The 26903-nt window shown below is 35.0% G+C and overlaps 6 protein-coding genes and 2 long non-coding RNA genes across 11 annotated transcripts; 4 read left to right on the top strand and 4 right to left on the bottom strand.

The window, feature by feature from the left end:
* The first annotated feature begins 1218 nt into the window (after positions 1 to 1218).
* AT1G09147 lies at positions 1219 to 1561 on the top strand. The gene has a single exon (NR_139571.1). It is a non-coding gene; the product is annotated as an other RNA (long non-coding RNA).
* On the bottom strand, positions 1370 to 1972 carry AT1G09153. Its single transcript, NR_139572.1, has one exon. It is a non-coding gene; the product is annotated as an other RNA (long non-coding RNA).
* Positions 1973 to 2257: 285 nt separating this feature from the next.
* Positions 2258 to 4232, bottom strand: AT1G70220 (RNA-processing, Lsm domain-containing protein). Of its 2 annotated transcripts, NM_001334441.1 has the most exons (5): positions 4027 to 4232; positions 3744 to 3906; positions 3594 to 3662; positions 2623 to 2746; positions 2258 to 2545 (listed from the first exon to the last, which is right to left on the bottom strand). In NM_001334441.1, the coding sequence occupies exons 1-5, from the start codon at positions 4181 to 4183 to the stop codon at positions 2504 to 2506; spliced, it is 555 nt and encodes a 184-aa protein (NP_001323394.1). In that variant the 5' UTR covers positions 4184 to 4232; the 3' UTR covers positions 2258 to 2503. The 2 variants fall into 2 exon arrangements, with proteins under 2 accessions (NP_001323394.1, NP_177179.2); NM_105690.3 differs by having other exon boundaries at positions 2283 to 2545; positions 3744 to 4232.
* Positions 4233 to 6339: 2107 nt separating this feature from the next.
* Positions 6340 to 8213, top strand: TBL27 (TRICHOME BIREFRINGENCE-LIKE 27). The gene is made up of 2 exons (NM_105691.5): positions 6340 to 6749; positions 6835 to 8213. Exons 1-2 carry the CDS (start codon positions 6563 to 6565, stop codon positions 7896 to 7898), a joined length of 1251 nt encoding a protein of 416 aa, NP_177180.1. The 5' UTR covers positions 6340 to 6562; the 3' UTR covers positions 7899 to 8213.
* Positions 8214 to 9020: 807 nt separating this feature from the next.
* AT1G70250 (receptor serine/threonine kinase) lies at positions 9021 to 12479 on the top strand. The gene is made up of 6 exons (NM_105693.3): positions 9021 to 9437; positions 9522 to 9593; positions 9957 to 10019; positions 10106 to 10870; positions 10956 to 10988; positions 11085 to 12479. The coding sequence occupies exons 1-6, from the start codon at positions 9149 to 9151 to the stop codon at positions 12260 to 12262; spliced, it is 2400 nt and encodes a 799-aa protein (NP_177182.2). The 5' UTR covers positions 9021 to 9148; the 3' UTR covers positions 12263 to 12479.
* Positions 12480 to 12947: 468 nt separating this feature from the next.
* On the bottom strand, positions 12948 to 15744 carry UMAMIT36 (nodulin MtN21 /EamA-like transporter family protein). The gene is made up of 7 exons (NM_105694.3): positions 15313 to 15744; positions 15145 to 15207; positions 14496 to 14612; positions 14148 to 14403; positions 13891 to 14049; positions 13519 to 13670; positions 12948 to 13421 (listed from the first exon to the last, which is right to left on the bottom strand). The coding sequence occupies exons 1-7, from the start codon at positions 15510 to 15512 to the stop codon at positions 13241 to 13243; spliced, it is 1128 nt and encodes a 375-aa protein (NP_177183.2). The 5' UTR covers positions 15513 to 15744; the 3' UTR covers positions 12948 to 13240.
* Positions 15745 to 20399: 4655 nt separating this feature from the next.
* AT1G70270 (transcription factor) lies at positions 20400 to 21093 on the top strand. 2 transcript variants are annotated; one of them, NM_001334442.1, is made up of 1 exon: positions 20400 to 21065. In NM_001334442.1, exon 1 carries the CDS (start codon positions 20538 to 20540, stop codon positions 20859 to 20861), a length of 324 nt encoding a protein of 107 aa, NP_001321556.1. In that variant the 5' UTR covers positions 20400 to 20537; the 3' UTR covers positions 20862 to 21065. The 2 variants fall into 2 exon arrangements, with proteins under 2 accessions (NP_001321556.1, NP_177184.1); NM_105695.3 differs by having other exon boundaries at positions 20549 to 21093.
* Positions 21094 to 21977: 884 nt separating this feature from the next.
* On the bottom strand, positions 21978 to 24978 carry AT1G70280 (NHL domain-containing protein). 2 transcript variants are annotated; one of them, NM_105696.4, is made up of 7 exons: positions 24558 to 24978; positions 24396 to 24476; positions 24131 to 24307; positions 23514 to 23684; positions 23214 to 23426; positions 23044 to 23132; positions 21978 to 22970 (listed from the first exon to the last, which is right to left on the bottom strand). In NM_105696.4, the coding sequence occupies exons 1-7, from the start codon at positions 24643 to 24645 to the stop codon at positions 22260 to 22262; spliced, it is 1530 nt and encodes a 509-aa protein (NP_177185.3). In that variant the 5' UTR covers positions 24646 to 24978; the 3' UTR covers positions 21978 to 22259. The 2 variants fall into 2 exon arrangements, with proteins under 2 accessions (NP_177185.3, NP_850974.1); NM_180643.1 differs by having other exon boundaries at positions 22067 to 22970; positions 24131 to 24476; positions 24558 to 24877.
* Between the last annotated feature and the right edge of the window lie 1925 nt (positions 24979 to 26903).

A 26903-nucleotide genomic window follows, 5' to 3' on the forward strand; every position in this document is an offset into this window, starting at 1 on the left:
ATAATATTGACATAAACAAATTTTAAATCCAAATATCAAACATGCACTGTTACCATTTTGATTCCACTCAAATGTACGTAAGGAAATGTGTTACTGCTTTTACTCTCGTACTAGTCACTATTTATTAACTTTTTCTTTCCTTTTACAAAAGGTTGGCATGGTTTTGTAAAATTCATGACATGAATTATGAATATAAATGGTATGTTGTAAGAGCAGAGCATCAATATGACATGACAACCTGAACGTGAACCAGATGGAGTTATAAATAAATACGTACAAGATAACTATTACAGGAATATAAATACAAAATATCTTTATAAGAGAAAGAATAGAAGCTTCACCCACTACTATTTAATCTAAAATGATGCAAAAGTAAAGAGAGAGTATGGTTAGGTGATTAGCAACTGCTAAATGCTAATTATAAATAAATAATGACCAGCCCACACATTTGGACATATTAATCATCGGGGGATTACCTTTATCATTGTTTATTAACTTTTTATTTATTTTAATTCTCTTGCGGGTTTTGATTAGGACACACGGGGACACAAAGGGACCTAAGCTTATATATCAGCGTATAAAGACAATCATCTTTTAATTACTATCTTAATTGATCCTTGTCCTGTTATTTGGTACACGCGTTTGCCATTAGTTGCATACCTTTTTGTATCATACACTTCACGAGCACTTGGTTTCTCAAACAGAATATACATTAATTTTCTTATAGAATAATGGATAATGACAACTAATGGGAATGGGGTAGAGACAAAACAATGAAATTATATGACAGGAGTTGCATTCATTTTAATTTATAGAAAATGGGCAGATTTATTAGTATTACTTTACATACACATGTAGTCATGTAGATGTATATGAGTTTGTATCGTGTATATAAGCGCATGTAGATCATGTGGATATTAGTAGGAATAAAAACAGAATATATAATACGCATATTTTTAACCAAATCGCCTATTTATACATTCGTATTTCATAGCTATTTTGATCATTTCTTCATAATTATACACTACGTACATGTTACCATTACATGCAATCTATATCAAACTCACGTTACTCACCTCTCCGACTACTAATCAAGTACGTAATGGGATTTAATTATAAGCACATACAAAAGCATATTTTAACATTTGTTCTTAAAGCGAAACAGAAGAAAAAAGAAATGCGAGGGAATATATGCTAGAACATGTAGAAACAAAGTTTGCACATGGATTCTTTATTTGCCTTTAATCTTTAGAGAAGAAGATACACTATATATTCATTAAAATAATCAAACTTTGGATGCTTGAAAAGTAGAAAGAATTATAAAGTGATATATGAGATGATATTTAGTGAAGGAATCATTAAAATAAAAAATAAAAGAAAAGAGAGAACAGAGAAGAATCAATGGTGGCATGGCCCGACTCGTAGGGCGTGAGAGAGTGAGTGAACTTAGTTTCTCGAGGGAGCGTCTCTCATTTGTATTTTACTTTAGAAAAAAAATCGTGGGTTTGCTTTTTGTTGTTTATGGTCACAAACCAAGATTTAGTCACTATTGCACTTTCATATCTCTAGTGGACAACGACGTTTCCTCCTTCCCAAAGTCCTTTGTTTCATCATCAATCACTCTTTACCTAACCCAACCTATTCATGTTGTTTACAAGGACACTCGCACACACGTGTGACCGAAGTTCGAACCATATAACCAGGCACAGTTAGAATATAGTTTCGATTCTTTTTGATTAATGTAAAAAGAGTGTAAGGAAAAAAGAGGATGAACGTGAGAGAAAGGAAATGAGCATAAAAGAAAACCAATGAGCATTGAGCACAGTGACTGAAAGCAATAAAGTAAGATTGTAAGTTTTTTTTCAGATTGAATTTTTTTTACAGAGACTTCAGCAAAGGGATGAAAAAGTAGAAAGTAGAAAGCGAAAGGCATTTTTTTTTTATGGGGGCGAAAGCAAAAGCGGATTAGAGAGGAGAAAGCTTTGTTTTAGTTAAAGAAAGACAAAAAGGAATGTAACACTCTTTTAGATTTGACATTAAAGAAGCTTGCGAATGTGACTTTGTAGGAGCCATATATCAATAATACATTGAATCCACATCATAGCTATAAATTAGTCATTTCTCTAATCACCATGCTTAATAAGATTTTCAATATGGGCATTGTTGTGATTTGGGCTATGACTTGGGAAAAGGCTAAAGACCCATTTGTAAAAAGTCGGTGACTTCACAATTTGTAGATCAAGGTCTTAGAATTTCACTATCCTAAGTCTTAACTAGTCCAAGCCATCCATTCACTAAAGCTTCAAGTCTCAAATCAGTGTAACAACAACATTCTCTGTGTTCTTGTCAATGTCAACACCAAAATTAAATCTCTGCAACTCAAAAATCTCTAAATCTTCTTCTCGTGAATCGAATTTACACATGGTATCACATCTAGGGTACTTCTAGGGATAAGAGACTTACGCTATTGCTCTATGTTCATTGAACAACTCCTTCAATATCCTCAGGTGTCACTGAGTTGCAACTTCTTTCTCTCCTGCCCCAGCTGTGACACAACAAAGAACTGTATAAATATGACATGAAACGCAAATATTACATTTATTACTTGGTATTGACACTTACCACATGCTTTACTCGTTCATTGACCATACGGGGTCCTCCATAGACACAATCAGAATGATAAGGGCTACGAATAAACACATCTCCCATTACCAGCATTTCTTTGTTCACCCAGCGTATAGGAAGCCTGGAGAATGCAGCATCACATAACAATGAATAAAAAAAGAGTATATGCTAAAAGTCAATAGAATGATTATCATCATAAGCATAAAACCATTTGTCACCACGGTTCTTAGATGCAAAACAGGGAAAACTCAAGGTCCACAACATAAGTAGCCTCTGACCATGTCGAGTTTTATATAATGTAACTCACCCCAAGGTAGCAAAAACTACATAATTACTTTCTTTGACAATTTTACTCCATTGTAGCTTATACTTTCAGCAATGCCATGACAAGTAGTCCAAGTGTCCAACATAAATAAACTCTAGTAAAGATTTGTGACTTGATAGCAGCAACAACTGAAGCATAGCTAAAGACACAATTCGTCAAATATATAGTCCCAAAAAGCTTGCATCTTCTAAAAACCACAAGCAATAAAAACGCTATGCCATGACAAGTATGAAAACTCTAGTAAAGATGTGAGATATGATGCTAATTTACAGGCATTTTCACAGTAGCAACAAATGAAGCAAAGCAAAAGACACAATCAACCATAGCGCAAATATTAGTTCCAAATAACTTACATCTTCTGGAAACCAAGAACAATACAAACACTAAATTGAATCCAGATTCAAAAACTAAACGATTCACAGTTACTTATATAAGCAAGCATCTGATCCAACCCTCGTTGCTAACAGAAACAAAGCACAAATCTGTTCACAAAAAGTAGCAAAAGCAGTAACAATGTAAGCTATTGTTATCTTCTTCACACAAAGAACTAACAAAAACCATTAACAAGATTTCAAACACTACTGGATTGTATTAAAATCATCATCATCATCCATTCAATATAAAGAACCAAAGAGATCCTTACGTCTTAGAAATCGCGTCAAAGATCATCTGCCCTTCTGCGGTAACACCAAAACCAATCTTCTCGACGTTACTGCATAATACATTAATCAAAATCAGTGATAAAATCGAAACAATCATAGAGATTTTCACAACAAATTGCAAAAACTATCACCTAATAGCATGATTCTCTTTCTCTATGAGTCCATCAAGATTAACCAAAGTATTTTTAGCGAGACGTTCCTTAACCCTCCCCAGATTCTTCATCTCCGTTATGTAATTCACATTCACCATCCGTAAGGATTTCGAATCCAGAGGTTTAGGCTTCGTGCCTTCTTGTAAAATCACTAATCCGTCAAGGAATACGCGAAAACAAACACAAGAAGATGAAATCAAGAAGGCGAAGTAGCAGAGATAAGAATCTACGAGCTGCGAGTAGCGATTTCGAAAAAGGATATCGAAAACGGCGAAGTTGGGTTCAGAATCATAAGCCAAGACGATGCCATTGAACTGATCTCCGGTGGTCAGCTTGACAGCGTATACCTTCCCCACCTCGAATTTCTCGTCCTCTCCTCCGCTGTCTACTTTAGCCACCGTAGCACTTGCTGGTTTCATGGCGGCGAACGAACTCTCCGGCGGTTTCTAAATCGCGGTTTTGAAAAAGTGACGGTTGCAAAATATCTTGGTTTATGGCGCGTGGACAATTAATAACAAACTGTAACCGTAAATGGGCTTCTGTTCAGAGCTATATAGGCCCATATAAACCTATCCTGGGTCGTCACTATTTAAGCTATTACCAGGCGTAATTTATTAATATAGCCCAATTAGAGTTTAGACCAGCTTACTCTTGACTCTTGAGCTTTGCATATAAGTTTTTTTTTTTTTTACAGAAATTTCAATTATTTTCACAAAGTATATACAATACTATTCTTATCCACTGGTAGACCTTTTGTTACTTAATAAGATGTTTATGCTAGATTTATTTTTATTTTACTTTTATTTTATTTTATTTTATTTTTATGTCTTTTTGTTAACTGCTTATGATGCTAGATATTAAGAGGAAAATGAAGTGATCCAGCTGGCATAAATTAAACTAATCATTTTATATTTTGTCAAAAGAGAAATTATTGGAAGCTGGTGAGCTACTACATCACCATTATCTCCTGTCACTACTTTTAATTTTCAAATCCTGAGTGTCAGTCTTTGAATGTTGGTTCTAAATCTTTACTAGATTTGTTTTTTCTTTTCATAATAATATTTAAATTTAAATAACAATTAACTGAAATCGCAGTGGGATGATTTGAATCTTGGTCATCTGACAATTTGTTTTTTTACCACGAATTTGGAAAAATTAAGTTTAATGTTTTGACCATTAATTTTATTGATGATTTTATTAGGCAAAGATGATTGGTTTGGGTAACAATTTGAATGATCAGAAAGAGGAGGGCACATGGAAGAATGGAATGGACCGAAGTTAACGGAGATGAAGACAACAAGTCGAAACACTCATCGCAAAACAAAACTATATAACACATCTTTCATCACATGTTGTTTGAGTCTATCTTCCACATGCGTTCTACACATAATGTTTGTGTCCACTTTATATTATTGACATTTAACAGCTATTAATTATGATGTAGTGGACAATTACTATCTCAAAATTCTTGTTTTACTAGCAGCTAGATTATTAAAATTAGTGATTTATATGTAAGTTTTTGATCCACATTTTTTTTTCAGTATTGAAATTGATATATATGTGTAGACTAGCATTTCACTGTTATATTTACCCATACTTGATCATAATTAGGTCAAGTGTACTATTCAGTACAAACTGCATGCGTCGTGAATCTGTGAAATCTTATTTTGAACTACAAATACAAATGTATCTTTTATTGCTCTAAAAGTTTTTACCGTCTAGTAAAATGATTACATGTTGGTGGGTAAAATGAATCATCTCTGCGTTGACTATGCCATGAAATCATTGATGCCGTACAACAGGCATCACTGTTTCTATCATAAAAATTGTGTAAAAGTGTCAAACTTTACTAACGTCACTCATCTAACAGTTAAAAAAAGATGTGTGAAGTGTCTAAAACTTTACTAACTTCATTTAACAGTGATTTAATTATTCCTCATGAGACATAAATAAATATTCGAATGATTAAGACTTCACTTCAGATAACGCTTAAGAAAAGTCTTTTGAACTACGTTGCTTACGTGTCACCATCTAATTATAGGATATTAGGATTAATTAACTTAATCAAACCACATCGCGGCATCTGTGTACACTGACAATTATACCCTGACACGAGCAAAGCCAGAAAGAATGTCATCGACGCACATTATCCAAGGCTAATTTCGTCATTTACCATATTCAGACTAAAGCCATCAGCGTCTGTACAATTTCAGACTGGCGGCCACTCACTGAACAAAGACAACTTCCTTCTCCACCACAAACTAATAAATTTGTATTGATAATTTGATATAATCTTAATATATTTTAGCAACCAAATGATGATACTATGATAGTCCAAACATATTAATAAATCTCCTTAACAAACTTTTAAAACCTCATTAACGAAAAGTGAACAGAATCTTGAGTAAAAAAAAATAAAAAAAAAATCGTGCATATATTCATATGCGGTGGACAATTATTTAGAATTTCTCTACGCAACAAAAAAAAAGTAAAGAAAACCTACTTACAACTCCGGAAAATTATTTATATATTTTTCATGTGGAAAATATTGTAAATTAAGCACAAATAATAGCATTGACATAGACAAATAATAAAGATTTTGAGTAAAATATACCTCCATGGTCCAAAAAGGACCAAAACCATTGAACCACTCGTCTCGTCTCTTCCACATAAAACAAGAACAACAACCAAAAAACGATGTGACATATACTTAGAAACAAGCTCCATATCAATAATCAAAAACACGAAAGCCAAAATAAAAGAGAGAAAAAGAAGATAAGTTGTTCTATGTTCCTGAAATGGGATTAAACGAGCAACAAAATGTTCCAAGTCAGAGGAAGATCATAGTTTTTATAGTCTTAGCTTTTATACCAATAGCTCTGTTTCGACTCTGTTTTAATAATCCATTCTCCTCCATTAAAGACACCTCTCTTCAAGACTCTGCAGCTAACGTTGTGATCACTAGCTTCTCTTCATCTTCTCAAGGTAATTATTCAACTTCTTCAATATTGTGTATATCCAAAAACTGAATGGATTTTTTTAACTTTAGGGTTGTTTTCTAAATCTGCAGAAGAAGAAAGCCAAGAGAGTTTTGATCATATACAAGATGAACCTTTATGCGATTATACGCAAGGGAACTGGGTCAGAGACGAGATTGGTCCACTCTACAATGGTTCAACATGTGGAACAATCAAGGATGGTCAGAATTGTTTCCGCCATGGTAGACCTGATTCCGGTTATCTTTACTGGAAATGGAAACCAAACGAATGCGATATACCGAGATTCGACTCGAACCGGTTTCTTGATCTTATGAGAGATAAGCATCTAGCTTTTATCGGTGATTCCATGGCTAGAAATCAGCTTGAGTCTCTTTTATGCTTGCTCTCTACCGTCTCTAGCCCTGATCTCGTCTATAGAAACGGAGAAGACAATAAATTCAGAAGATGGCGTTTCGAGTCACACAACGTCACTGTCTCGGTTTACTGGTCCCCGTTTTTGGTGGCCGGTTTAGAGAAATCGGGAAACTTGGACCACAATGTATTGCACATAGACCGCGTGGATGAGAGATGGGGCAATGATTTAGAACGTTTTGATACGGTCGTAGTCTCTGTGGGACATTGGTTTCTGCATCCAGCGGTTTACTACGAGTCTGGTTCGGTTTTGGGATGTCATTCTTGTGAAACAAGTAACTGTACCGAGGTAGGGTTTTATGATGTATTTAGAAAAGCGATAAGAACAACGTTGAGAGCGGTTGCTGGAAGTGGTCGTGAGGTGATCTTGACGACATTTTCGCCATCACATTTTGAAGGACGGCCTTGGGACAGTCTCGGCGCATGTAACATGACCAAGCCGTACGAAGGGAAGGTTTTAGAAGGTCTGGACTTGGACATGCGCAAAATAGAAATTGAGGAATATACGGCGGCTGCGGCTGAGGTGAGGTTAGAGGTGTTGGACGTGACGGCTATGTCGGTACTGAGACCAGACGGACATCCTGGTCCGTACATGTACGCGGACCCGTTCAAGAACGGTGTACCGGAGAGAATTCCTAATGATTGTTTGCATTGGTGTCTACCTGGTCCTGTCGACACGTGGAACGAGATCATGATCGAGATGTTGCGGCGATGGAAGGTTTAAATGATGAACATTGATTGTTGAAGATCCTATGATATCATTCATTTACACGCATATGACAAAAGAACAAAATGTGTAATAATTTTTTGGGATTTCAAAAAGTAGCTAGGTAGTTTATTTTCTTGGATTAGATACGAAAAAAACAGACATGGATGATACTCTTTTTTGTTGGTTATTTCTTCCGTTCTTCAAACCATGGAGGAGTACAAAAAATAGTTGAACATTTATTTATTTTTTGCAATATATTCAAATTAAGTAATTACATGTCATGTATACGTAGCTTTTTCTTGATTTGGAATAATCTTTCAATTATTGGCATTAAACTGTCCATGTACTACAGTAGCCACTAGCATGCCCGTTCTATTATATTAGGGCGTAGATAGCTGTGATAATGATTAGAATTCCAGTTGTATAACGGACTGCGTCAAGACAAAAAATAGTAAAAGTAATTAATGGAGTTGTTGTAACTTGTAATAATTATGTCATCGCAAAGAACATTGTTATAACAATTTGAATAGCATTTGACCTATTAACTGGTGTATTAGATTTGAGTAAATTATAAGAGAGTTTTGTGGAAGCAAGTGGCAACTGGCAAGAAAGGGATGGGCACCGTGAATAAGAGGATATTTGAGATGTTCTATGCAATTTTGCAGGTATTTTTTGGGGTTTGTATTTGTGCAGAGCATAAATAGTAAGACCTAGAGATATGTTTTTTGTCTTCTATTTCCCAAACTTTTTTTTTTGTCTTTCAAGAGACAAACGATATTTTGTCTCTTTTTTCTGTTCAGAAGAGAATCTTCATTTTATTTGCCCTTTTCTAGTTTTCTTCCCCCAGATTTTGTTTACTCAATGTCACAAAAAAAAAACAAAAAAAAACGATGAGATTAATAAAAATGGGCTTTTAGTGATTGGGCTTTGAGATTATGGGGGAGTACTTTTTAGTGATTGGGCTTCCTTATGGTTGTAACTTGTAAGGTACGATAGCTTTTGATTATTGAATGAAAACAGAGAGAAAGACTTTTTCTCTTTTTCCTTGAATGATCGGTTAACAATTCTTTGGATTCAACGATTATCAAAAGTCAAGACGACGATAAGTTTCGGTATATTCTTGTTTTGGCTTTATCTCTTTGACTTCATATGTTTTGGTTTTGAGCCACTGAATTATATAATATTACAAAACCTCTAAAGCAAAATTAAAAGTAATTCAAAGAAAAAAAGCTCGACCTTCCATTACCATTTACCAAGAAAGAAAAATGACAACGGCGATGATGATATTCGCGGTTTTGGTTACAGTGGTGGAGGTGGAAGCACAGACTGAGTGCGTGAGCAAGATAGTTCCCTGCTTCAGGTTCTTGAACACGACAACAAAGCCGTCGACGGATTGTTGCAACTCGATCAAGGAAGCGATGGAGAAAGATTTTAGCTGTCTCTGCACCATCTACAACACTCCTGGTTTACTCGCTCAGTTCAACATCACTACAGATCAAGCTCTCGGTCTCAACCTTCGATGTGGAGTCAACACTGATCTATCCGCTTGTTCCGGTACTTTAATTCTCCAAGATCTTCGACCGTTGCAATTATGAATCTGAGATTTGCAATATGATAGGTGTTTTGTTTAATTTACAGGTTCTGGTGCTCCACCACCACCACCTGATCTATTTCCTCCACCTTCAGCTCAAATGCTCCCTCCACCTCCAGGTATATAAACCAAACTCTTCACCTACGTACTCCTTGCTAGTTTATAATTGAGTTTGGTAATATGTTATTTAATTATTAAGTTTCTGTGTTATAGCAAAAGGTGCTTGTAAGAGTCGTAACTTTAGTTTGGGCAGTTTTCAACAGTCACAACATTTAGTTTGGTCAGATATGTACTTAAGATCAGTATGTAAGTGTGTGTGTCTTGTCTTAATAAAACAACAAGTTTCAGATTCAATAAAGAGTTCTTTCGTTTACTTTGTTTTGTTATAGGCTTCTCTTTGTGCTTCCCACTAGGCCCTAGAATCAATAAAGCTCTGATATATATATATATTCATTATTAGTAATGTTTTGTTTAATTATCAGCTTCGTCACCTGCACCTCCATCGCCACCTTCTTCATCCCGACCACGTCCATTGCCACGTCCATGTATAAACCAAACTCTTCACCTACTCTTTATATTATACGTTTAAAATCTCTGCAATATATCTTGAATTTTTTTTTGTTATATGTAGCAATGTCAAGGAGCTTTACGATAGAAAACAAATGCCAATACACCATATGGCCTGCAACCTACGGCTATAGGAGATCACTAGAAACAACCGGTTTTGTTCTTGAGAAAGGAGAGACGCGTACCATCAAAGCGCCGTCATCATGGATAGGTCGTTTCTGGGGTAGGACACTCTGCTCCACCAACTCAACAGGGGGTTTCTCATGTGCCACGGGAGACTGCACCTCCGGAAAAATCAAGTGCCTCGGTATCCCCATAGATCCAACAACAGTGGTCGAGTTTAACCTCGCTTCTTACGGTGTCGACTATTATGTCGTCAACGTCTTCAATGGTTACAACCTCCCTTTGCTTGTGACCCCCGAGAACAAAAACTGCAGAAGCATTGAATGCGTTATTGACATGAACGAGACATGTCCCTCGGAGCTAATGGTGAACAGTAGTGGCCTTGGATCGCACCATCCAATAGCCTGCATGACCACTTGTCAGAGATACCAGTTGCCAGAGCTTTGCTGTATCGGACTCTCTTCTGGGGTGGTCGTACCACCGGGAATATGCAAGCGGACGATCTACTCGCGGACATTCAATAACGTGTGCCCAAGCGCTTATAGTTACGCCTACGACGTTGATAACAGCAGTTTCACTTGTCCAAACTTCTCCAACTTTGTCATCACGTTTTGTCCGTCTAGCTCAACGGTCCCAGAGGCAGGAAACATCAATAGCTCAACGGTCCCAGAGGCAGGAAACATCAAAACTGGAACAGAAGCAAAAGGTAAGTTTTTCTTTTCTTTGACCTACGGGAGAATGTATCATTTTATTTTTTGTTAATCGAAATAATTTCTGTAATACATTTGCAGGAAATATTCCATTGAGGTTAAAACTCATACTTGGTACACTTTAGAAGAAACCTGGTGAAATTACTCTCAACTATCTTACTCATTTTTGATGTATATAACACCTAAGTTTTAAGGCTTATTCTCTTGTAGGAGTTTCATCAGTATTGGCTACAATGATCATTATTGTGATTGTGGGAAAGGTTAGAGCAAATAATATGAGAAAGAGTGATTTGAATGAGAAGAACATGGAAGCAGTGGTAATGTTGAAACGATTTAGTTATGTACAAGTCAAGAAGATGACAAAATCATTTGAGAATGTTCTTGGGAAAGGGGGATTTGGAACTGTCTATAAAGGGAAGTTACCTGATGGCAGCCGAGATGTTGCAGTGAAGATCTTGAAGGAGTCAAACGAGGATGGAGAAGACTTCATCAATGAAATAGCTAGCATGAGTAGGACATCTCATGCTAATATCGTTTCTCTACTTGGATTCTGTTATGAAGGGAGGAAGAAAGCTATAATTTACGAGTTGATGCCGAATGGATCCCTCGACAAGTTCATCTCCAAGAATATGTCGGCGAAGATGGAATGGAAAACGTTATACAACATTGCGGTAGGTGTGTCTCATGGCCTAGAATACTTGCATAGCCATTGTGTATCAAGGATTGTACATTTCGATATAAAGCCACAGAACATACTCATAGATGGAGACTTATGCCCTAAGATTTCGGATTTCGGTCTTGCTAAGCTTTGCAAAAATAATGAAAGCATCATTTCAATGCTACATGCAAGAGGCACCATAGGGTACATTGCTCCAGAAGTGTTCTCCCAGAATTTTGGAGGAGTTTCTCATAAGTCTGATGTGTATAGTTATGGAATGGTGGTTCTTGAGATGATTGGAGCAAGGAACATAGGAAGAGCTCAAAATGCTGGATCCAGTAATACTTCAATGTACTTTCCAGATTGGATTTATAAAGATCTTGAGAAAGGAGAAATCATGAGTTTTTTGGCAGATCAAATAACCGAAGAAGAAGATGAGAAGATAGTAAAGAAAATGGTATTGGTGGGTCTGTGGTGTATTCAGACCAATCCATATGATCGTCCACCAATGAGCAAAGTTGTTGAAATGTTAGAGGGAAGTCTAGAGGCTCTCCAGATTCCACCTAAGCCTCTTTTATGTTTACCCGCAATAACAGCTCCAATAACAGTTGATGAAGACATTCAAGAGACTTCAAGCTTCTTGAAACCAAGTCAAGATACTTCATATTATTCCGAACAAATAGTTCAAGATATTGTAGAAGAGAATCAAGATAGCTCAAGATCTTCCTAAACCAAGGCTAGCCAGAGACGAGTGTTATTCTTACAAGCTGTTTAGATTTTGGGATCTCTTACCGGTTTGTTGTTAATATCCAAATTAGATTTTGCGAGCATTCACCATTGACCATTCTTGTGTAAATGAAAACCCAAAATATTAGATGCTTATAATAGAAGATAAATGTAGACATGAGACATCCGACATTCACTGAAATGGGTCAGTTTGTTTTCTCAGGTGTTCAAATTCCACCCCGTGACTTGTTGTATTTAATCCTTTAGACCAGTCTCAATCTGTTTAAGTTATTAAACTTGGCCTACATGACGGTGCCGGTGCACCTTTAAAGCGTATAGACGTTATATATTGAGGCGAATATACATTGACTTTTCTCTTTGAGATTTACATTTACTACGTAAAAAATATTTCAAATAATGCTCTTTTAGTCACTACGGCTGTGGCATTATGTAAGAGCCGTTGAAGAAGTGTTTTTTTTTTTTTGCACATGAAGAAGTGTGTTCAACATCTAAATTTAGGTAGAATTATAAATAATATAAATAAAATGACTAATCAAATTTTAGTATCATTTCATTTTGTGTTAGAAACCTATAAAATTTAACATACGCGACTTTAATTATATGCGACTTTTCTCGCATTGAATAACTTCAACAATGTAGCTATTTACACTAGATGTTGAACAACAAAATATGAAAGATATTTACATTAGTTTTAATGGCAGGAATACAATAGTTGATCCATGAATTGGAGATTATTCATTACATAGAAACATAAGAAGCGAGCTGTAGATATTCAAAGACATGTATATACATTGGGCAGGTTTTGCTTTTCGGACCAAAAAGCCTACTTCAGCAATCTCCCATACGACACTGACCACTTAACACTCTCACTCGCATTTCTCCTTATTCACGCCATAAAAAACGAAGAAAGGGGCCAAAAATATATTTAAGCGACCCTCATATTCTATATATAATACAAAATTCATACAGGACTTTCTTCCTGGTTAATAAGTAATGGAACTTTGTATTCATCTTCATCGCGATGATGAATAGTTTTGATGGATTTTCTTTCTTCATTTGAACTTTGTTTTTCTTCGCTTTCCTTCAATTGTCCCCAAGACACTGTGAAATATCCCACACCAGCTATGGCTGCTCCTAACACACTGCACCCATATGCACCAACATATATAGCTTAATACTCATGCGTGATAATATGCTAATTAGTATTTAGAATATTGATTAATGAATTTGTTCACGGACCTGCCGTAGTGAAGACTGTTGACGAAGAAGCTGGTACCAAAGAGTGTTGCCCAAAAGATACCAAAGGGTTTGAACAATGGCACGTAATAAGGTCCTTTCATTTGGGTGCACTTTACGTGTACACTTGTTCGTATTACACTTCCGAATGTTCCCTGTTTTTTACACATCATTATAGTCACCAATATTAGAAACGTTAATTACAATCGATGGCTTTATGTATTTGATCTTTTAAAACTCAATCAATTATAAGTAAACTGAACATGTAGTCTTGAGTCTTGATCTAGCGTAATCGTTATATCACTACTTGGATTCAAATGATCAAATCTAGTGAAATGCATGTTATTAACAAAAAAAAAAAGTAGATTTAATTACCGTGGCGATAATGAGATAAAGATCGAAGTTAGGTTGGATCTTCCATGCACTAAGGTCTCTTTCCATAAATAACGAGAATAGTAGACATTGGATCGTCCCGACTATGCTGTAAAACGAAGCCACTTTCATCACATGTGGATACTTTTTTACCGTCCCTGTCTGCCAAAGACATGCAAAAACAAGAAATATATATTAACCTCAAAGGTAACTAACATGCATAAGGATAACGATGGTTTCCGTAATGGAAGATTGAGTACCTGAACAACATTGAACAGGGAGACAGAAAAAACAGCGACGGCCAAAAAGATACAGCCGAGAAACCAATTGTCGGGGAGGTTGTAGTAGACCAAAAGTTTAGGGACTGATTTAAGAAAACGATTTGGGGAAGCAGACGAAGCTGGTCTTATGAATGGACCTTTGTACAACTCTTCAACAAAAGCTCCGCTTAACGAGACTATTGTTCCCATCAGTTTAGCCCTCGTACTCGTGTTTCTCCAATCCAATTTGCTCCTTCTACACATGCATGTATATTTATTATATATATATTTGAAAACATTCATATAATTTATGTGGAGAGTTTGACATGGTGATGAGAGATGTCTTACCCGAGAATAATAGAGAGCAGGAAGGAGAAGGACGGGATTTGCAATCCCATTGCACATACTACTATTGGTGAGCTGAAGCGTAGTCCCACAAATGCCAAGTTTTGGAACATAAATATCCTTCACATATTTAAAATGTTACAATATAATCAGTGCATGTGCATATGCATGAATAACATTTTATGTACGTTCAATGCATGCAAATGCGTGTGTTCTCACAAGTGAGTAAACTATTATATGAACCAACATATACGTCACACAAGTTTTTATTTCTATTTTAACACAAATAAAACATGGTGTGTGGTATACGCCGCTCACATAGAAACGTCAGGATGTGGAAAATAATAGAACATATTAGGCCTAGTTGTTTATTTTATAACCGAGTAAACGGCACGCGGTTTTGTATCTTTTTGAATATGCATGACGTCGCAAATCCATGCCATAGAATATTCATCCAACCAATTAGTGGTTGATACATGTACGTATAGATTTTCGAAACATGGACCTCATCTTTTGATTTGGTTTTAGGACCACGAAGTTACTGTTATTGCAAAATAATATTAGTACGTAAGAATCTGGTCTGCGACTCATATAATCAATATGATAACTTCCTAAGAAAACATTATTTAATAAAGATAGATTATGTACCCACCCGGTGAAACCTAGAAAGAAAACGCGAACGAGGAGTGGCCAAGAGAAGATAGATTGTTCTGTTCTGCAAGTATAAAATATCATCATACAAACCAAAGATCAGAAAAGAACCAAGATTGATTAGTACTAACATATATACTATGATATAAAATACTGAACGTGGACCGACCTCTCATTCCTGTGAAATAAGAAAGAAAATGGAAGAAGAAGAATAGATCCAAAAGCGTTTGTGTAAACAACGAACACAAAAGGACTCATCCCTCCCGTCAACGCCGTTTTCGCCATTATCGTAAGAGCAATCGTGCATGCTTCCATTATAGCCATTGCTACAAAGGGTACCAACTCATCTCTTCTAACCTTCACCTCCATCTATCTCCCTCTTGTCTTTCAAATAAGAAAACGGCACGATGTCTCCTAGCTCCAAGGATTTAGGGAAATAAATATAAGTAGCGAGAGAAAGAGAGAGGTAAGGAGATCTTCAATGCTATTGGAGAAAGATATGATATTATTGGTTTAATTTCTCTAATCATATATAGGGAGGGAGGAATTATCATACATTACTTTTTTATTTATCATTATCTATTATTCAGATATAACCTTTCACGAAGCGGTGAAGCTACTTTACAAGCGTGATGTAGCTACACGAGTGACTCCCCCATTGCACTAAGGGTGAGAAGCTTACGTCATTTTTTTTTTGTTTTTTGTTTCACATATCAGAATGTGTGTGTTCAGACAAAAAATCCAAATAGTTTGATGCTGTTTAAAGATCATTTTATTTATGTAGTTACGTCGCGTTTCGTCTTATAAGTTAGATAACGTATATAATTATAAGTTAGAGAGCATGATTTAGAACGTACGTGGGTTCTCCTAATACATAGTCAGACTTAATTATGATCATACGCCAACTAAATCAGCGAGAGTAAATGTAGACCATACGTTATTTACTTCAAATTTTATCGTAAACTTTTTTAACAATTTTCTATAGAATTTACAAACGGATTTATTGTTTATTGGTCTTACGACAACAGTTTTACGAGGACAATGTCATGATGGGGAGTCATTCTGAAACCAATTCTACAGCAAATTTGAAGCTTTAGACGGACGAGTCATTCGAAAATGATGATACTTGATTCCTTATTTGATGATTAATTGCTTTGAAATTTGAAGTCTCTATGCTCCTAACGACCTGGTTTAGACACTTCCAGCACAACCCTTGCCAGCTACAAAACTCAATGACTCAAGCAGCTCAAGAATTTAGAAAAGTTGGAGTGAAAGATTCACTTCTCTCAACAGTACACTTGCCTTCTTGTTTTATGGATATATACGTCATTATTAAGTTTTTATTTTTGATGAAGCTTCATTTTAAAGTTTGCTCAACTACTTCTAGTCTCTCTTAACTTCCTCATTGATATATTCGAAAACAGAACTCTCACCTAATTTCCTTTGTAAAATCAACTAGATTTGTTTTTTACAAAACTAACGTCTAAAAAAACATCTCCGATGTATTTTGCTAATTGAGGTTATGGATTATTACTAAACAAAAGGCCATAAATTAAACCAATAATATGTATTCGTAGTAGTTACACATTGGACTAGTAACATCTCACTGAACATCTACATTGGACTAGTAACATCTCACTGAACATCTACATTTTTCTTTTGTACGAAGTCCCTAATTTTGAACGTATCGTGAGATACCACATTAACTTCCACTAACCAATTTAAAATTACAATTGCAAGCAGAGATTTTTTTGTTCAAAAGACCATTGAACGTGAACTAATATTTAAAGCGAATAAAAACAAAAAAGATACGACAAGGCATTTTGCTGACATATGCTACGTAAAATCCTATAATTGCGATCAGCACATTAATTTATAGTTTTATACAGTGGGCCAGGTGATTTATCTACTCTTGGCTGAGGTTAATTAAGGACCCACATTAGGAAAATATAAAGATGATGGGGTCTAAATTGAATAATGATAAAATAGATGACTTGATATTTTTGTAAAAAAGAATTGAAGAAAGGTATCATTTCTTGTCAACTCTGCGTTAGACTCCAAGTATTTGATACTGTAATGGTTAGTGGATTCAGATTCATCCAACAAAAATGTTAGGTTATGATGTCTCTAGGCTTTTTTTTAAATTTGTCTCCCTAATTCCTAATATTAGGTCTGACGCTAGGCCGGTGAGTTTCTGATGATGCTTACATAGACTATAGTCTTTAGGAAAAACCAACATTTTATTGATTTAAATCATACCAATTCGTAGACAAAAAAAGTCATACACAGTTGATTACTTACACAGCTATCGATGCTAATAGTATTTAAGAATGTTAGCGAATGTTGCGGTAAATGCTGTAATATTCCCAATTAATACGTAAATCTTAGACATAAGTTGATCTCCAAATGGGTTCCAAACTCTGACCATTGGGTCAAATTGAGTGACCATACATCTTAAATGATGAAAGCAATTTATATAAACTTTTTCTTTGGATTTAAAATTGTATAATTTGTTCGGCCACGCCATCGAAACAATAAATATATCAACAGAATAAACATGTCATGGCTATTGTATTAGATATTTGGATATATTATTTGGTTCAACAATTAAGGAAAAATCTGTTTTTTGTATAAATATAAATGTGACTCTTCATTGTGGTATTAGGACGAAATTATGAGCATTCCCTTGGTTAGGCTTGAACTTTGAATTATACTTCAAGTACAATAAACAACATGTATTTATATGAACAACTCGCTCAAAAAATAGTATTGATACGGAATTACTAATGAAAAAACAGTTTTTAGTTTTCTTTCTTATTTTTTTATGTGGATTTATACAATTTCTACTTGCTTTGTTGGGCTGTCTACTTAGGCCCAATGTTTTCTAAAATAGTATAACCTCTTCAATTCCTCATGTCTAAAATAGAGGATTTGATTGGTTGACACTTGACACTAGGAGAGATTGTTGCTATTCCTCATACTATATTTGGCACAAAGGTATTCTATAATGCTTCATAAACATTTTAATACTCTCTCCCGCCTTTTCCACCCTCCAAGTCTCCTTTACCAGTAGGTTTTGGTTCTTAAGTGCGACTAACAGCCCACTAATGTTAGTTTCATTAGGGCTATCTAATTTGACAATCATGCCAAATGTAGAAAGTGCATCTTTGGACTCATGTATCCCTAGTGAAGCCAATATTAGATAGCCTTTAGATGTCCATCGTTTTGGTCGACGAGTATAAGAAAGTCGTCCTCGAATCAAAAAAATATATTTGAAGTTAAAAAATTAAAAACTGACATTCTTTGGAAAATCATGTCGCTGAGTTGGTTAAATTAAAACACATGAGAGCATGGGTTGCAAGCACTATACATATATGTATATGTATTGAGTTAATTAGGTTGATGTAACCAACCAATCAAACACTTGCAACAAGCACATGAGTATCGTTTATTCATCCATATACTAATAGCTAGCAAATCCGTATGGACTAAATGGGAAGTGAAGCTGGCAAAAATATATTGAGGGAAGAATTAATCAACAATATTTTATATGCAATCATGTTGACATTTATGCAAATCACATGAACGAACTTTGATATATTTATATATATTCCTACCCGATAAAAACCCATAAATTAGTTTCATGCAATCAAGAAAGAATCGTTGCGAACTTGCGATCATAGACTATGATATATATTAAACACATCATGTGGAATTCACATGCATGTACAAATAATTTACATCTAAAGAAGCCGATAAATTGGAAAATGCGCCACCGTATGATCATTATACTATTTCAAAAAGATCACATGCTTCGTGTATCAGTCTTCAAAAACACTTATTGTAGTGTAATAGTTTAAAGCTAATGTATAAATAAGATTATTTTCGAATCACTAATGTTTTATGGGGGAAAATGAAAAATAATTGCAATAAGATGTTCCGGGATCCCGCCAAATTAACCCAAAAAACCCCTAAAAGAGGGAAACATACAATAGTAGGGACCTGTTTCCGTAGACTACGGTGCCTCTCCTCTTCCATGCATGAACAATCTTCAATATATATAAATAAAATTGTACAAATTTATAGAAAAATAAAATAAAAATAGAGATCCATGCAGTAGTGGAAATACGTATGGGCAATGATCGAATCGGACGGTGAGAAATGATGGTGGAATGGGACCCAAAGTGACCTATCAGCCACGTTAATTTGCCGAAAGGGTAATAACAGTAACCCAAATGGTCATTGGTCACTCAGACAGCCACACACATAGCCATCTTGGTCAGGCTGTCAAAAACCCTAAACTCGAAACTAAAGCCCACTTGAAGTCTTCCAATTCATCAATCATCATTGTTCATTATCACACATACAATTGCATGTGATTCGTAGAGTGGTCCATTTCGTGAAATCACTATGCCACGATCTCGATTGTAGTATATAATTTGTGATTAATAAAATTACCGAAAAAACTGATTAATTAATCGGCTCAAAGGTTCCCACTGTATGAAGAAAAATGTAGGGGTATATTTGTTATTTTTCTTGTAACCGGTGGGTGGTATGTATAATTTATCTTCTTTTTATTTGTATTTTAGTTCAACATAGATAATAAAAGACTTGTGTAACTATGCAATCCCAATCAACAATGATAATTTAAAAGTATTATGTGGAGTAATTAGTCCATGCACATTAATGAGAAAAAAGACAAAGAGAAATGAGAGATCACGTCAATGTCGAGTATCGATGGCTACAAACGAGAGTTTGCAAAAGCTAAGCTGTCGAAAACACGTGCATAGTATCCAGTTGGCACTTACAAACATTGCATAGTGTCGGCCTAAAAACATTTAACAATACCCCCCAACTCTTAGGAACACACACACACACATTGCATTATTAGCCTCATAAATGTCAATATCGTATACAAATCTTTGGCAATGGCTATGTGTATTCTCAATCGGAACTGCAATATATATGGCTGTTTTTAAACAAGAATCTAACCGAGGATGACCTATGTAACTCCACTAGCCCAAGACTCACTTGTAGCTTATTGTAATCATAATATATAAACATATGGGTAAACCAAACTAAGTAAGATTCATCATATCTTATGTATTCAAAAAGATTAGACAGTTTTTCGAATCAGCAACTACATAAAAATCAAACACACACAAAAAGTTAGTGAATCCAGCACGTGATTAAGCGACCGACGTTACTAATACCTTTTTAATATTGGATAATGCTTTCTCATCGCACAATTAAAAAGGATAAACAAGATCGAGCGTGTGGACGTAAGCGAGCATTTTAAAAACAACAAATTCCATAATTGCACGAATTAGAAGACAAAACATAATAATGTAAAAAAGCTTCTTACTGGTTTAGAAGCATAGAATCAATATAAATATGGACCACCCGCACGTTCGTTTGCATCACAACTCTAAAGTGTTGTCACTCAACAAAAAGGCAATGGAGGAGTCGAAGAAATACAAAAGTATGGTGAAGCAGACGATGAATAAGAAGAAGAAAAACAACAACAAGAAGGGTCACGGATCTGGATCACGATCCGGGTTACTCCAAATGAAGGTGAGGAGGCTCCAAATACTGATACCGGGCGGGCAGACATGCAACCACCCGGATCTGCTTTTATCAAAGACCGTTGATTATATTGTGCATTTGAAGTTGAAGCTTAGGTTCCTTAAAGCAATCTCCGAAATGTACTCTCTTTGAAAATCGTAAGATTTGTAAAACTATTCTTCTTCTTGTCTTCGGTACTATATAGCTATGGTGTCGAAGTTTAGTTTTCCGTATTATCGATTATCATTTGTAGTTTGCTTTATGTTGCGATGTTTTACCTTCTTTAATGTAGTTTGTCTATATATTTTTTATATATGTTTTGTCAGAAAACTGAATTCTACAATATGCTTTGTGAACTTCTTGGTTTATCTATTTTATGGCCTGCATATACTAATGGTTAAAACTCTAATTTATATAGTTTCGATACCTATATACACAATTCAGTGAAGTTTAGGTCACTGTTTTAATTTGTGTGGTAATTTGTACGAAAAGAAGCTTAGGTTACTTGTTAATACATTTCCAGGAGAAAAGAAAAATATTTTCCTAAGTATCTAATGGAGGATCCCCTTTTTACTAGGTTATTATTGTTTCAACTTTTCAAGTCATACGAATCTTAATAAATTGTACTGTTGATTAGTATGTTTTTACTGAAAATGAACTGGTTCAGTAACAAATTGGAGTTGTGAAGATCGGTAAGATTTTGAGTGATATAGACTCCTCTTTAAGTATGGAAGAAGAAATATACAATGAAAAGAAAAGAAAATAAAACCGAACTATCACGTGCCTCTCATGTGTCTTTGATTTAAGCTTCCGTCAGAGTAACCCTCTGTTTCACGCGGAGTCTTACACTCTCTTTTTCGTCACACACAAAAATAAAAAATTTGATCACGTTCAAAACTTTTGTGAAGATACCATGTATGTAATCTTAACCACCCAAATAAATCCATCACTTATCATGCATATCTCTGAATAAAATGTAACATGACATCAAATCTGCTTTGTTTTCTCCTGAACTAAATTCTTGAAAAAAGTAATATATGAAAATCACAGAGATTTTCCAAATGTTTTGGGAGAAACCAATCTCATTTGCTACACTCTTGAACCAACCTCCTTTTAATACCACATATATAGCTTCTCTTAAAATGATAGGGTCAGCCATGGTTGTATTCATCTTATCGTTCTTTGCGCCTTGTTCCACCGACACAAAGCCTTCGATGAAACTCTCAAGATAAATCTAATGAACTTTATAAACTTCGAAGATGTTGTAAGTATGAATCTAGTAAATGAGAAACCTTATGTTGGACACTTATTTAACAATGCTGTAACAAGCTCAAGGGAATGTACATAATCACTTTTTTCACAAAGATAATCATATCATTTTTTCATATATATATTACCCAATACAATCAAAGTATGAGACATTTCTCATAAGACGAGAGCATACTCTTAAAATTCCCCAATACAAACACCTATACCCAAAAAATTTAATTCCCTGCATAATCTTATTAAGGAAGACTGATAATCTCAGAAACGCACAAAACCGGAGACTTTTCATGTATTAGGATAGTATCCATATGGGTAACTAACAGAATGAGATCTGTAGTGAAGATTCTGTTGAGTATTATTATTCATTTGATCTCCAGACTCTATAGGCTTCGGCTTAGGCTTAGCCACACGCTTGCTGCTCTGTTCTTGGACCGCTCCAAAGACTATCTCATTAGACTTTTCACTGTCCTGCTCATAATAAGTATGCGGGATCGATGAGTAATGCCTTCGATGCTGCTGCTGCTGTTGTTGCTGATGCTGATGCTTCTGGTGCTGCTTTTGCTGCTGTTGCTGCTGGTTGGGGAACTCAGCGTCCCAGCTACTGTAGAATGCGCGGCTCTGACGTAGCTGCTGCATTTTCTCTGCATCTTTGGACATAAAAGCATAAGTCTTTCTTGGAGTTGGGTTCCTGGGCTCAACAGGAGGAGGTCCGTCTTCGTCTCGAATCACAAAGCTCTCTTGAATTGGCCATGGAGTTGATGTGCTAAATGCAGCAGACTGCTTTGTTGTCCCATGGTACTGCTGAAAGCTGGTGCCTGTCTGCTTTTTTCTAAGGATCTCCATAACTGACTCCCAAGCATTTGAAACGAGTTTTCCCAGCGATACCACAAATGTTTCCTCTTGTTTCTCTAGCTGCTCGTCTCCAGCCGGAATCAGAGATGGTCTGGAATGTTTCATAGGCTTTTGATCAGGATCAGCTTCGAACATTTCTTGATCCTGTGTAAGAAATATTTGAATAGTTTTAGCAGAATAATAATAAGCCAGGGTAGTCTTTGAGACGAGCACTTACATTATGAGAAGACACGATAGAGCCGACTCTTCGTTGCAACAGAGCTAGCATATAACCAAAGAAACCTGCAGCAACAAGAACAGCAATCCCTGCAATACATTGAATTCAGAGTTATTCAAAGAAAAAAAGAGACAAACATAAAAAAAAGTTTGGTACTTTTGTAAGTTTACCAAGAGGAAACCCGCTTCCATACTGATAAGCACAGTCATCGAAATGGAGTTGAATCTCTCTGATAGCTTTGTTTCCACGGTCAATAACAAGCAGAGAACAACTACTTCCAACATAAACAACATCAAAATCATTTGAAAACTTTGCATCTTCACTTGGTCCATCCACATGCCCTCCATTTCGAACCGTTTTGCCCCCGGCAATAGTTGTAACTCCTTCACATCATAGGCATTTAAAACTCAGTACAAGATGCAAACGTATATATAACCCTTCTATGAATGCAGTTATGAACAAGCTATTACCTCCTTCACTTATCTTCCGGATAGCATTATTCACAGTATCAGCCACATATATATTTCCTCTGTCATCAACCGTAAGCCCCTTAGGATGGTTCAGCTTCGCATCACGTAATCTCCCGTCAACATGACCTGGATATCCTTCAGGGGAGCCAGTAACCAGTCTTGGCCTGCTATCTGCAAGTGTTTCCAATACTTTCCATATAAATAAAACTCAACCAAATAGTAGAAAGAAACACTTTTGCAAACCAATATAAGCTTTTGTTTCTATTCTGAACCATTTGAAACAAACACTTTTGTTTTAGATCTCATCTTTGAAAAAGTCAGATTCAGCAAACAAATGTACTACTAAACTATACCCGTATACTGATATCATCCCCGACAAACTCACTCCAGAAACGACAAAGATACAGCAAAATCTCCATAAAATAGTAATAAAGCTCAGACTTTAGAATTTTCAATTTGAAGTACCAAAAAATTCCATCAATTTTTCCATATGCAGCATCTTTTTGTACTATAGTCCCCATGTGCATTCAGTTTGAAGTGATGACAAAAGCACAATCGTGGTCTCAACATCATCACAATCTCTTCAAGAATCAATAAACCACAAAATTTGTACTTACATAATGAAAGAGAAGATGAGATCTTGTAGATGTTACTGTTCTCAGAATCAAGAATAAGTAACTCTCCGTTTGGTAAGACTTCAATAGAATACGGTTCAATACCAAGTTTACTTCCATCAAACACAGTCTCTACACTATACCCATTTTCGAATTTCACCATCGATCTCGTTGCAATAGCTGATTCATAAAAAAAGAGAAACCTTTATTCGTTAGAAAAAGATTAAAAAGCAAACTTTATGATCAGAAAATGGAAGAGGATTCGAACTTGTTTTGGTTGTGGTTTTGAGTGACCATAACCATTTCATTAGTGAAGAGCCATGATTTGAGATAAACCCATTAAGAATCTCTGCAAAAGGAGTAAGATTTGAAAACAATTAAACAAAGAATCGAAGAGAAGAGAGAGTTAAAAAAATGTGATTACGCTTACTTGCAGGAGAATTAGCTGAAGGAGCTGAAGATACAATCCCAGAGAGAAGTAGAATGAGAATACTTAGAACTAGAAAATCTCTACCCATTGATTGGATTTGAAGAAGAAGAGACAAGTTTTAAACTTGAGAAGACGCGGCAGAGGAAGAAACTAAGAACCCTAAGAAGCTTCTCTAGGGGAAGTATAAGAATGGCGGACAATGCGAAGATTTGAAATTTGAGGTTTCTTTCGATGAAAGAGAGAATTAAAGAGAAGAAACAGAGAGGTTAAGATTTGTGCAGAGTTTGTTGATAAGCAAAAAAGAGTGAAGACAGTGTCTCAGTGAGAAAAGAGGAAGGGGAAAGTTTTTATTTAGAAGGAGACAGAATAAAAAGAGTGAGAGAGAGAGTCATGTGATGCGATCAACGTCGTTACTTTTTTTTAATCTATAGTTTTAGAATGAAATTTTTTGTATGGGTTGGTTGATTAATTTAATTTTAGGAATATCAAAATTAAACTTTTTGAGTTTAGTAGAATAAAGCTGGAACTATATTCTCTGGACCTGGTGATTAAACAACTTTAGTCTTAGTTTATGTATAAGATCAGCTTTTAAAATTTATGTGATGGAATATATTCTACAACCACAGAATAAGTACAAATGTTTATATCATATACTAGATTTTTGGTAAAGATTGTAACTTTTCTAGTATGAAAGTTTTTGGTATTGAGCTTTTATTCATCTTTGATGGTTTTGATAATATGTGAAGAACATAAGTCATACATGTCTTTATATATAGTCAAATCTATAATCCTATAAAATAATGTAAAGAACTTTTAAACTATACTGATCATTTTGTTCTATGTAAAAAACACTGATGATTTGTTGGTTTGCTAAAGTGTTTATAACAAATATTTTTGTTGAGTTCATACAATTTTGTAATACTGAGTAAATCACACACTGAAATGTTAATTAGTCTTCAAACCAATAACCATATTATATACGAAAGTTGTATTAAATGCGATTTTAGTTATGGAATCATTCTGGTTGTATTAAAATGGTAAACAGACTTTGGAAATAAGTTTAGGTTTTAGCACACGAAAAAAAAAAAATGGTGTATATTATCAAAAAAGAAAGAGTTTTATTAATTTTATGATTGTGCTGTGGCTTTCTTTGAATGGCCACTAGTTCAAGCAAACAAAACATCCAATAGAGGAAACACACGTGTCAATGTAAGATCCATTTAGAGTACGTCACGTGTACGAAGGTAACGTGTCTGTCTATTTTACTCGATCTTTTTGTTACGATAAATGAATATAAGAGGGGTAAAGTAGTAATCACATATGGTACGAGTTAAGACTAGAGTCAAACAGTGCATATATTCTCCCACCAAAATCCTTGTTTCGCGCTGCCTTATCTATTTTTATTTGTAAAATTCACTTCTTCTTCTTCTTCTGTTTTTACCTCTTTTGATTTTTTATTGTATATTCACTTCTTGTTGTTTGTTTTTTTACCTCTTCTCTCATATTTAAAGTCTCAATACTAATTAAGACTCCATATGCTATTTTCCCCCAACTGAATCTTATTACTAAAAGAACTTTGTTACAAACATTTGATCATACAAAAAACAATGTCTCAAACATTTTTTTCAGCGACAATCAGCCTTTTACTAGCTGATTTACAAGACTTTCGACACTGCTTTTATTCATTAATATATATAATATATATATATATAGATATAATATATTTCCACTTGACCACCATTTTCTTGTTGATTTGCTAGCCGAAAAAACGTGAAAGAGATATTTATTGTCTTTTCATGTGAGCACAACGGTGCACATCTAGTTGTCTTCTGAAGCATACCATTTTTCCCTATCTAATCAGCGTAATAAACCCATACAAAACAGAAAAAATGAGATGAAACTTTTGAGACTAATTAGGTCCTCGCAACTTCGGATGCTGATTCTGCTAAAAATTGGAAACAGTGCAAAGTGAAAAAAACATAAATTAAATAGTGATATGTTGGGAAAAAGAAATAAGTTTTTTAGAATAAATGGAAAAATGTAAAAGCCAAACAACAAAAGAAAAGGAGCAATGGGAAAGAAGAAGGTGAAAAATGGTCCCCTTTAATTGATAAAACACTTTAACTGGAGAAAAGAAGATTCATCAAGAGATAACTCTTTTTGTTTTTCATAGGACTTTTTAAAAAAGTATCAAAGGGAAAATAATATACTGATTTTTTAAAATTCAAAATAAATAAAAAATAATTACAAAAAACAGAAAAATTATTTTAGTTAATCATTTTCTTGGTATATAGCTTAAACTCTTAAGAGAAAAAAAAAAAAGAAAAAAGAAAAAAAAAGGTTCCA

Source organism: Arabidopsis thaliana (genome assembly GCF_000001735.4).
Source record: "Arabidopsis thaliana chromosome 1 sequence".
Classification (NCBI taxonomy): domain Eukaryota; kingdom Viridiplantae; phylum Streptophyta; class Magnoliopsida; order Brassicales; family Brassicaceae; genus Arabidopsis; species Arabidopsis thaliana.

Bases quoted from the DNA above. Each gene is read 5' to 3' on its own strand.
- AT1G70220 (NM_105690.3), bottom strand. From the start codon at position 4,183: ATGAAACCAGCAAGTGCTACGGTGGCTAAAGTAGACAGCGGAGGAGAG. The intron at 2,747-3,593 runs GTAAGGATCTCT...TGCATTCTCCAG, and splicing joins TTTGACGCGATTTCTAAGAC to GCTTCCTATACGCTGGGTGA. The intron at 2,546-2,622 runs GTAAGTGTCAAT...GTTGTGTCACAG, and splicing joins ATGAACGAGTAAAGCATGTG to CTGGGGCAGGAGAGAAAGAA.
- TBL27 (NM_105691.5), top strand. From the start codon at position 6,563: ATGGGATTAAACGAGCAACAAAATGTTCCAAGTCAGAGGAAGATCATA. The intron at 6,750-6,834 runs GTAATTATTCAA...CTAAATCTGCAG, and splicing joins CTTCTCTTCATCTTCTCAAG to AAGAAGAAAGCCAAGAGAGT.
- AT1G70250 (NM_105693.3), top strand. From the start codon at position 9,149: ATGACAACGGCGATGATGATATTCGCGGTTTTGGTTACAGTGGTGGAG. The intron at 10,871-10,955 runs GTAAGTTTTTCT...ATACATTTGCAG, and splicing joins AACTGGAACAGAAGCAAAAG to GAAATATTCCATTGAGGTTA. The intron at 10,989-11,084 runs GTACACTTTAGA...ATTCTCTTGTAG, and splicing joins GAGGTTAAAACTCATACTTG to GAGTTTCATCAGTATTGGCT.
- UMAMIT36 (NM_105694.3), bottom strand. From the start codon at position 15,512: ATGGAGGTGAAGGTTAGAAGAGATGAGTTGGTACCCTTTGTAGCAATG. The intron at 13,671-13,890 runs GTAATTAAATCT...TGTAAAAAACAG, and splicing joins TTTATCTCATTATCGCCACG to GGAACATTCGGAAGTGTAAT. The intron at 13,422-13,518 runs GTCCGTGAACAA...ATATGGGTGCAG, and splicing joins AACAGTCTTCACTACGGCAG to TGTGTTAGGAGCAGCCATAG.
- AT1G70270 (NM_001334442.1), top strand. From the start codon at position 20,538: ATGGACCACCCGCACGTTCGTTTGCATCACAACTCTAAAGTGTTGTCA.
- AT1G70280 (NM_105696.4), bottom strand. From the start codon at position 24,645: ATGGGTAGAGATTTTCTAGTTCTAAGTATTCTCATTCTACTTCTCTCT. The intron at 23,133-23,213 runs GTAAACTTACAA...AATGTATTGCAG, and splicing joins TGGAAGCGGGTTTCCTCTTG to GGATTGCTGTTCTTGTTGCT. The intron at 22,971-23,043 runs GTAAGTGCTCGT...TTTCTTACACAG, and splicing joins CTATCGTGTCTTCTCATAAT to GATCAAGAAATGTTCGAAGC.